This window comes from Lepisma saccharinum, chromosome 10 (genome assembly GCF_977018435.1).
Source record: "Lepisma saccharinum chromosome 10, izLepSacc3.1, whole genome shotgun sequence".
In the NCBI taxonomy this organism is placed as follows: Eukaryota; Metazoa; Arthropoda; class Insecta; order Zygentoma; family Lepismatidae; genus Lepisma; species Lepisma saccharinum.
In genome coordinates this window covers 57354099-57365203 of record NC_139238.1, presented here as the reverse complement: position 1 = coordinate 57365203, position 11105 = coordinate 57354099, and the positions used below count along the sequence as shown (strand labels likewise).

Here is an 11105-nt window from a genome sequence, read left to right as displayed (position 1 = left end):
TGTCCATCAGCTATTCATTGATTTCTGAAAAGCATTTGATTCGGTCAAAAGAGATAAATTATATAATATATTAGTAGAGTTTGGAATACCTAAGAAGCTTGTTAGTATGATAAAAATATGCACCAGTGAAACAGAAAGTAAAATTCGTGTGGGTATTAAAAATTTGATGTATTGCCTTCTATATAAGTCTTGTCCATAGCAACGATAAAATAACAGACAGTAGATCAATACGTGAAAAATATATTGAAATTTTATACAGTGACGTTAGAGTTTTCTTTGAATTTAGCAAACTGTAAGCAGATTTGGATAAAGGGAAATACTATGATGTTTCTTTGAAGTGTGTGCGAAGGACTTGATTCAATAATTTAGCGACCCAGCCAGAATAGAACAAAAAAGGACAATCTTTTGGTGCGAAGTGTGAAGTTTGTGCAATGGTTGTTATAGACATTTAAATTTTATTTGGCTTGGATTTGCAATTTGTTGAACATGTTGCGAAGACAAAATTTGAGACCCTAAATATTCTACTCAAGTTTATTACTACTCTGTGTAATCATGGCAGATAAATCTAAAGAAACGAAGCCTAGACATTCACGTAAGCTAAAGTCTGATGTTGCATATGAAGAAACCTACTTAAATAATAGTAATTCTCACAATGGTGACCTTGGTGTGCAACGCAACGAGCCACCACTCGTAACTCCAGGGTATGGAGATCCGAATTGGCAACACACCGCTCCTTGCTCCGGCTGGTCAGTTGGGAGCACCAGTTCTCACCCAGCGATCGGGATTAAGACGATCCACCCTTCCTCCAGGAAGGAAAACACCGAATTGCGACACGTGACAGTAAATAAAATTCCAAATACTTTATAATTAAAATGTCCAAAATATTTAATCACGAATCGCGCGCGTACATACTGATTCGCAAAAGTTAAAAGTTATAATTTGTTGGGTCATGCACGCTGGCAGGCAGTGATAAGCAATTTATTTAACACTAGAGTCCGCGCACCACCTTCACAGTTAATAGCAAGACCTCAACTGCCTACCTCAAGCGCGAGGCGCAGCATAACAGATTGTTCTAACCTACAATACAAACTCATAACATAAAATAACACAAGAAAAACTGATAATTTATATGACACATCAATGTTAATTAGCGATAGTAAGCTACAGTTAGGGTTGGCAACAATTAAAAATGCCAAAGTGGAAGTTTTTACATCGCCAAGAACACGAAACGTGGTTCCCCCACTCCTAACATAAACAGCCAATAGGAATACGATATTTTATTGAAAACGAGGGAGAAATACTTTGCTATAATATTACAATGTTAAACTATATAGAAATAACTCAACTGATTTTATCAAATTAATCATATTTGCCCTTGTACATAAAAAATGATTAAAAAAAGATTTAGTTTATAACAAAGATAAATTACTTCAATCTTGTACATTGTTGAACAAAAATCGATATTAAGAAGAGATGTATTTAACTTGTGCTTGAAAAACAATGAAAACGTTGCATATATTATTTGGGATAATTATTAGCCTATAAATTCTGAATAAATGTTGCAAAAATACGCGAATAATATTATATCATAAGATAAAACGTAAATATATATATGAATTTTGAAAACAATTAAGTATAAATAATTTAATCCAAGTTCTTAACTTGAAAGTATACGAATAAGATAAATGCCAATATACAACTGAAATCTGCCTAAAATGGCCGTCGTTACAGGTTATGAACAGTCAGGTAAGATTGAAGGAGTTGTATGTTGTGATAAACTCTATAATGACCTGAGGTAAGCTATATGCAATGTTTTTTATTGTCATTCGTGGTATTGTGTATCATGTTTGAAGCTTTCCGTTACACAATTGACAATTTATTCTGCCACGAAGGGAATCCTCTCATCCTCTCTCTCTCTTGCTAAATAGGTGCTTCTCTAAAGGCGTGTTTCCTCAGATGTTCAATAAAGCCAACGTTGTACCCATTCACAAAGCTGGAGATAAAAATAGTGCTACATCATACGGACAATTATCACTCCTGTCACCTCTGTCTATAATCTGTGATTAAATCATGAAGAATAGATTATTCAGATTTACATCTCCGCTTATCAGTACTGTCCAACACGGTTTTCTTCCAGGTAGCTCTGGCTTGACTAATCTTTCAGTTCTCATTTCACAGGCCACTAGGGCTATTTCCAAAAATTCCCAGCTAGATGTGATGTACTTGGATATTTCAAAAGCCTTTAACAAAATAAACCATGCTCCTCTTATTCACAAATTACGAACTAGTAGTTACATGGCAAATTTCTCTGCTTAATCAAGGATTATATACACTCACGTACACAGCGTTTTACTCTTTTAGGCGTCTCTTCTGATTTTCTTCCTGTCTTGTCTGGAGTGCCACAAGAAGCGTCTTGGGCCCTCTCTTGTTCATCCTATACATGGACGATCTCCCTCAAAGACTTACCTCACTTCTTGTCAATATACTCATGTTTGCTGACGACTGTAAACTTTTCAAAGAAATCTCAACCACACAAGATGCTGTGATTCTCCAGAATGCTCTTTCCGAACTTGTCACATGGTGTAAGCAGTGGAATGTACAAATTAACACGCAGAAATGTTCCTCCCTCACAGTCTCTTTAAAAAAGAACAAAATACATTTTCATTATGTTCTTGAAGACAATTATATTACTACAGTTGCGACCCAAAAAGATCTAGGTGTTATCGTAGATGAAAAATTGAACTTTAAGGAACACATCACAGCTACAACTAAAAGTGCAATGCGCCTCTTAGGCCTCCTCTACAGATTTACTGAAATTGATACTCTAACTTCTCTTAGCCTATTTTTAAAGTCATTCATTTCTCCGATTCTCGAATAGGCTACTGCTCTCCAGTCTGGACCATGGCTTCCAATACAAATCTTTCTAGCATGGATTCCGTCCTCAGCATCTTTACCGCCATTGTTCGTCATAGAATTCCTTCTCTGCGGCATCTTCAGACACCTGACATCCTGACTACTTTGAACATCCAGTTACTGCAGACCCGACGCGATATGGCCGATATGAAATTTTTCTATAAAGTCATCAATAGAAAATTAAGATCTGAATTTCTGCTTACAGAATTCAACTTCAGAGTTCCCTCTCGATCGACTCGAAACACTGAATTGTTCCACAACTCTACCGCTAGGCTTTCCCTTATACAGCGCGCTCTATTCCACAGGCTGCCCCAGTTCCACAAACATATACATTTTTGCCCCTGAAAGTATTTTCCGATCTTCCCGAAAAATGAATATGTAATATTTGTTTGTTTCCTTGTTTAAGTCTTATGTTTATATTTAACCTATTTTGTTTTTACCTAAAACCATCTTGACTTGTTCTTGTTATTTGTTACAGTTTGCAGTGTAAAATTGCCTTAAAAAGTGCTGTATCTGAAACTTGGCATAAATAAATAAATAGATTAATTAATATACTGTTGTAACAAATGTGATTCCTTATAAATTGCCACTTTATTTGAAACGTATAAATCTTAATTTAAATGACATACTAAACAGCATTAGAAGCATACAATTAGCTGTTGTAAGTTGTCATCAAGAACTTAAGACTCAGTTTGAACAGTGTAATCAAGAACTTATATCAGAATGAAATCTGTTTTATGAAAATATTCAAGTTAAGTTCGACTCTATACCTTTCGAACAAGCCGAACTATATAGTGCACATACACAGTTATTTTCACAGTTTGATGTTAAATTTGAAGCTTTTAATCATGATATTAGTCATGTTAACAATCGGCTCAAGATTTTAATGTCTGAATTTAAGGACAAAATAGATGCGGTTGGAACAGCGTGTTTACCATCAACTACACGTCTTGAATCTGTATTTGATAACAAATGTTGTAATGTTGATGATGATGACAAACTATCTGAATTTGAAAATGTGCAAAAATCATTGAAAGAATTATGTTCTATATTATTACCAACTTTAAATAATCTCAATTCAAATTATAATGACTGCTCTGCTAACATAGTTGATCTTATGTCTAGAGTCACTATTTTAGAAAGAAACAGCGATAATAATGCTGATGTACATAAGCATATTTCGGATTGTGCAGAAAAATCCCAATAGTTTAATTGCCGTATTGAAGGTATGGAGCAAAAATCAAAAGGCTTCAAGTTGATTGCAAGGATTTAAAAGTCAAACTGAACGATAATGATTAAGGTATGCACATATTTCCTCTGCTCGTAATTCAGCTGCTACAAATAGTATAAGTATAACAAAATCGATTGTTGCGGACAATACGGAATTTAGTATACGTCAGAATGGAAGATCCAAGTGTGATGTTGGACTCAGTACTTCGTATTGTCATGTATCAGATGATTCTACTAGGACAGAGTCCGGTAAGAAGAATGTTACTAACACTCGTGCTTGTAAACATGTCCGTTGGAAGCACGCGTATAATAAATCTGCAAGAACTAGCTCTGAACAAACTTCCGTAAAGAAATTTCGATGTGACGACACAGAAGGTTCATTCCGGTAACGAGAGGTAGATTCTGAAAAATATAACTACACTGCTTGCTCTCAACTGTTTCGAACAAATGCACATCCTACTTCTAGTTCTGTGCTTGCTACGAATAATGAAAATGTTAGGAATGTACATAATAATCCACGTTATCATCTGGATCAAAGCTTTAATTCTCCTTGTATGAAGTGTGTTCTTAACCCACAAATATCGGAAACTAACCCACAAAATGATTGTGTTAGTAATATTTATCGTGATGCATGTGTACCATGTTCAGTTTCGAACAATAACGATGATTCTAATTCTTCTGTAAATGGTTCTAGATTGCATAACTGTAGTAACACAGGGTTAAATGGAGCAAATCATATTAGCTGTAATCGACCGTATAGTTTGAGAGGAAGAAATGATCATCCTATTACTACAAATACATGCAACGGAGAAGGAAATGCAAGAAGTGGACGTTTCAAATTAAATTAATTATCTCAATTGCCTAAGTTCTCTGGCAAGATAGAGCATCGATCAGCGAGAGAATATATTGAAAAGCTGGATAATATATTAAATGTTGTAGGTGTGTCAACAGAAATGAAATTGCAAAGTATTCAGCAATGCTTCATTGGGAGAGCTGGTTATTGGTTTAGGAATAATAAATATTCCTTCAATTCGTATGACCAGTTTATACAATAATTCGTTAATCAGTTTGCTTCTTCGGAAGTTATTCAATCCCAGCTCTCTGTATTGAGAAATCACAAATATGATTCCAGTGTACATGGCATTTTAGAGACTTTTGCTTTAAAAGCTCACTCCAGTTATTGCAATTTCGTTGAAAATCCTCAAGATATAGATGCTTCTGAATCTTCAATCACATCGAAATCGCTGACACTTTTACTATCACTACCATCACTGACTTCCAGATTCACCGTTGAACACGCTGGATAAAGTTATGATGAAAACGTTTTTGTCTGTTGAACAATCTCTGTCACTATTACCTCTTGAAGTAGAGGGTCGATCCATTTAACCTTACAAAGACAGCAAATGCAATATAAAACAATATTTAGAGTGATATTTACAGTAGTTACCCTGAATTTTACACATTTACACTAACACAGTTATATTTACAATACGTGAATTTGAAAAACAGAAACGTAATGCGAAAGACCCGGTATAAGAGACCAGGATGCGCTTCACGCTAAACGAAAGACCGGTCTGAAAGACCAGGTGACTTTAAAAATCAATATCTTACGTCACAGCGCTAAGTGTCAACTGAATGTGAACAGGTTTGTTTTGGAGGGGAAGGGTTGGGGGTAAGGTACTGCGAGAGCGTTCACTGTCACCCGCTCAGTGTTGCCACTATCAAATTACTATTTTTCCTTCAGGTCTCACAGACCGGTCTTTCGGTTAATGTGTATGTCAATATTTTGTTGCAATCAGGATGAAATGTATTTCGGAAAACAGAGTAGCTAGCACGTTGACAGTTAAACATTTTAAGACATTAATCAAGTGTTTACTTTATAACTAGAAACATAGTCCTTCCTTGGAACATTAACATATTTCTAATAAATCATCATTCTTAGAAAATAATTATTTTTATCATTCTTGTAAACGTTTCCTTTGTTTAAAACAGGCTTTTTGTTCTTCATTAAAACATGTTTAAAACAAAACAACTGTTTTATTTGTTTCTCTTAAAAAAAAAAAGAAAATTTTACTACCCGTCTTGTAATGCATTTTCACGGAGTATTTCACGTCTGCTGCCAACAAACCGTCGATATAGACTGATACACACAAACCACAAGAAATAAATACTACATTACCACAAGCTTAACGGAACTTCTCACATAATGAATCAAGTTTGGCATGGATATTTACTTGCTTTTTACAATAGATGCTTCATATTAAGTTAATGTGGTCAAGGGATTCTAACAGTAGGGGAAGGTGGGGGACTTTGCAACACTTTTCAGTTTAATTTTTTTTATTCAAAAACTGTTACAGTTGGAACAAGTTACAAATATGCTATGAAATGGTACATCTTTTGGCTACTTAAGAAACAAATATGAAATTTTAATTTTGAACCTCAAGTGAGAAAAGTCTGTTAATTTAAAGCAGGTCCGAGTGTTGCTATGTGCCCCATGCATGGGGTAAGTTGCAACAGTGTTTGGGGTACGTTGCAACAGGAATTATGCGTTGTCTGAATGACACTATTTGCAATCAATGCACACATAATAAGGATTTCTCTCAGCGCACAGCCAATGGGACCACATTTTGCATTGCTTGCACTGCACCCAGTCTTCTTCTTCTTTGTAGGATTCTCCACACACTAAACAGTGATATTCTTTGCAAGAACTTTGGAATAATGTTTTCTTGCACATAATTTTCTTCTTGCCCTTTTCCTTTGCACTACTCTTTTTTGCATCTTCCAAAGCCTTTTTTTCAGGTGTGTCTGTTAGAATGGCACTTCGTTTACGTTTACGATTCGTCGTTTTCCTGGGTTCAGCCTTTGGGTATGGACGAACATTTTCAGGAGAGAAGGAAACTTTAGGTCTACTCACTACTGAAGACATTTGTGTGCCACTTGGACCCGGCATTTCAATTTGCGAAAGCAAATGTTCATTTTGAACATCACCTGAAGATGATTTAGTTGGCAGTGCATCGCACCTGGCAGTTTGGACTATGTCATCACTATCAGATACGGGAGGCCTACTATCTACCTGTCCTGCTGGATTTGGTCGATCTGAAACGAAACACGACGCAAAGTCGCTTTCTTGGAATACCTCAGAATCGAAGGGAAATATTCCTGTTTGAACAAAACCTGATGTTATGTTGGTAGGGGTTACTGTATTCAAAAATGTTGTTTTAACTATCTGTGGTATGTCGTAGATTGTAAGAGTTTTTCCTGGATGATTCTTATGCCAAGAATCAATTGCTCGGCCACACACTTTCTTAAATGGACCAAAAACACTGACATCTAACGGTTGTAGTCGATGCGAACAGTGTGGAGGAAATGACAAAAGGGTAATATTATTATTTTTGCATTCATCTAAAGCTTCACAGCTGAGATGGGAAGAGTGATTATCGATGAAAAGACGCACAGGGGAGTTTTCGTTAGGATTCACCTGAGAAATGAAGTGTCGAATGAATTGGACAAACGTTTCCTCAATCATCCAACCTGAACCAGTAGCTGCTCCAATGCAGTCTGTTGGGCCATCTCGAATGAAATGGTCCCGAAAGTTCTTACGTGGAAATATTAGCATTGGAGGTATAAAAGTCCCTTGAGCACTAACTGCCACTGCAACTGTCACAAGTTCACCTCTTTCTGCACTGCTCACTATACCAAATTGTTTTGTTCCTTTTCGAGCTACAACCTTATTTGGTTTCATGACAGTTGTGACACCAGTTTCATCCATGTTCCAAATTCTTGAGGATGAATAATTGTTTCTGGACAGAACTTCAGAAACTTTGTCAAAAAACATGCGCACATTTTCTATGTTGAAACTGGACATTCGTGCTAAAGAAGTTGATTCAGGAAAGCGCACCGAAAGATCTTTGTTTCTCTGTAGGAATCCCCTGAACCATTCAATACCAGCCATTCCGTTTACAAACCACGATGAAGGAGCACTTATATCAAACTTAACTGCACAGAGATGAGCCAATTTTCGCACTTCCTGTGGTGTTAGTCCAAACATAATCTCACTGGAACGCTGCAAGTACATTTAAGATATTCTCTTCTTCCTCTGAAAACACTTTCCACGGTTTCGCATAACCACAACTTGTTCTGTCCCTCACGAGGACCATTTTCTTGTAATTTCTTCTTTTGTATGTATCTTGAGAGGGTTGAATAATGAATGTTGAACTCTGCAGACACTTGTCTTAAGCTGACATTTTCGTCATCTTCGTGTTCCAGGACTAAATTTGCTGCTCTATCCATCACATCAGGCGGTGTAGTCCCCCTTTTGGGTCTTCCTCTTGTAGTTCCTCATCTTGCAGGCTACCTGAAACAATAGAAATAATAATAATACGGCAACAATTATACAGCAATTCGACAGCAATAGTTTCGGCGGGAACATAAGAAGGAACAATCTTTTAAAAATAAATCTGCAAGACGAAAGAGACCATATCAGAAAGCATAACAATATTAATGTTTCGTGCTGCTAGTAGAAATTACATGCACATGATTATAAACAAAAATTCATTCACAATTTATCTAGCAGTACTTAGTGAAATATAGTGTTTTCTTGCCGTACTGACGTGCGTATAATTTTGTATAAGAATAAATAAGTGAAAATTCAAAATGTGTGTTGGTTACTGAATATAGGACTAAATATATGCGATCACATTTTTCTTTGACTTGAAAATATTGTAAAATTAGTAAACAATAAACCGTATTTCGATTTATCGCATTCGGGACAGTGAACAATTACATTCAATATCTTATTCAAGCGCTGGTCTGTCATGGGGCAGTTTGCAACATTGTGGGGTTAGTTGCAACATCTGTTGCAACTTGCCTCACCGACATGTTTGATTACGAAAGCTATTCTTGCCTCCACAAAAATTGCATAACATAAAAAGCAATATCACTTTCCACACCTTCAATAAACATGCTTTCAATTGACCACATGTCGCATGCTGTGGTCATTTATAGGAATTGCGTATTAAAAATTGTAAGAGATTCTTAAAAATTACTCACCGTCCTCAAAATTCTTCTTTCTTCCTCCACTCTGACAACATCTGAAAAACTGGTGTAACGAACGGTTCATCAGATACACCTACCAACGTGTGTTGGAACGACAGTAAGCGCAACGCAGTAGAGCCATCCTACATAACAGAAAAAACACTGTTACAACGTGCCCATGTTGCAAAGTGCCCCACTTTCCCCTATATATTTTATGTAGAACATTAACTGTCGACGGTGATAGTCGGAACTTACAGCGAACATTAGGACAAGTGTAATTCATAATTACACTTACCGAAGGATCCTCTGACCCTGAACATTCAGGAATGGTTCAGGAATTTTCACTATCACTGTAAAGAAAATCTGACTCAAAATTTTGGTCACAATTGTCAGCAAAATTTACGTTTTCCAATGATGGACGTTCGACCGACGTGGCGGGTGTGTCCATCTCGGTGTGGCGTATGACTCTACCTCGGATTTTAGGTTTTTAACGTATCTTTTCCTTCGTAGGTAAATAAGTAATAACAAGTTACATCAACGTTTCATTAAAAAATGCAACAACTGGTGAAGTCTTTTAGTGCCTAAAATAACTTATTTTGCTTGTTAGAATCTATTTTAGGTTTATGCACCTAAATCAAACCTTCCTTTCTTAGTTTTTTTAAGGGTTTTCAGGATTTTTTATCACACAGAAGTATTTTCTCGGTTTGGTATCGAAAAAAACGATTCACTAACGTGTTTAGAACATACTTTTAGTCGATTTACCTCCCTCCTAAATAAATAATGTTTTTAAAAAACTCAAAAACAAAGAAAAATGTCTGGCACCATTGTTACCTGCACATTTCAAAGTGCAAATGTGTGATCAGTGTGGTCTTGCTCACTTTCGCGTCAGTTAGGTACTTTGTAGCATTCACGCCTTGCGACGTAACGTTTCAGCATTCAAATCTGCACCACTGACTAGGTCTTGTTGAAAGATCATTTTCAGCATTTAAAATGTTCCACACAGACAAAAGGCAGAGTTTAAAAGTCACAGTTTGGCTGTGGATAACATGAAAGATATTGGTACGTATTCGGGGTGGCCACCCTAGTATAAAATTCACCTATAATTCTCGGTTTTCAAGGCGAACTTTCCAAAAGTTCAAGACTACAAGCAGATGTTTTTCAGCCTTACGTATTACCACCTGTCACCAACCACACACATACAAACACAAGTATATTAACAATATAAAGAGTCAGTGCGATTCCAATGTATCCCAAAATTTTAATTCAGTTAAATTGTAGATATATTTAAAATAGTTTTATTGGCCATTTCACATACTCAAGACTAAAAATACAAGAAAAGGAAATGAGAGAATTCTGTTTTATTTTCCACATATCTTTCTTTTCTCTTTCTTCCTTAATAGGAAAAGGCAAACTGTGAAAAACTTGCCTCAGGGCATTAATAAATAGGGTAACTTCGGTGATTAACGCCACCAATTGGTCATTTCGTTCTAGAACTCATACATTTTTATTGTTAGGAACATGAAACTTACATGTATAGGAGAATGAACTTTCCTCTATTGTGTAATAATAAAATATTGATTGCACTGTTATAATGAAAGCAATAAAATACGAAATTCTGTGTTAATGCAAAATGGCGTTATTTCCAGACCTGTCGGGTAATAACGCCATGTTCATAATTACAAGTAAAACATTCACATTATCCTAATTACAAGTAAAACATTCACATTTTCTTTACTAAACTGTACTAGGAAAAATAATTACTGTAGTAAGTTATTAGAAAAAAAAAGTCTTTTTTTGTCTTTTCGCGATACCCAGTCCCTCAAAGTTCTGCGAGGAACGTGCAGCACATGCTATCTTCATCCCTTGTTTGATGGCCGCCATAGCTTGCCTCAAGTCATCCACTGACCATTTGGCCCGTATATTTCTAT

At 36.1% G+C, this 11105-nt stretch overlaps 1 protein-coding gene across 1 annotated transcript; it reads right to left on the bottom strand.

Annotated features, from left to right (window-relative positions):
• Positions 1-1985: 1985 nt before the first annotated feature.
• On the bottom strand, positions 1986-8191 carry LOC145994112 (uncharacterized). The gene is made up of 2 exons (XM_083130200.1): positions 7058-8191; positions 1986-2057 (listed from the first exon to the last, which is right to left on the bottom strand). The coding sequence occupies exons 1-2, from the start codon at positions 8189-8191 to the stop codon at positions 1986-1988; spliced, it is 1206 nt and encodes a 401-aa protein (XP_082986326.1).
• Positions 8192-11105: the final 2914 nt, after the last annotated feature.

Bases quoted from the DNA above. Each gene is read 5' to 3' on its own strand.
- LOC145994112 (XM_083130200.1), bottom strand. From the start codon at position 8,191: ATGTTTGGACTAACACCACAGGAAGTGCGAAAATTGGCTCATCTCTGT. The intron at 2,058-7,057 runs GTGAGTAGACCT...ATTTAATCACAG, and splicing joins GCACACAAATGTCTTCAGTA to ATTATAGACAGAGGTGACAG.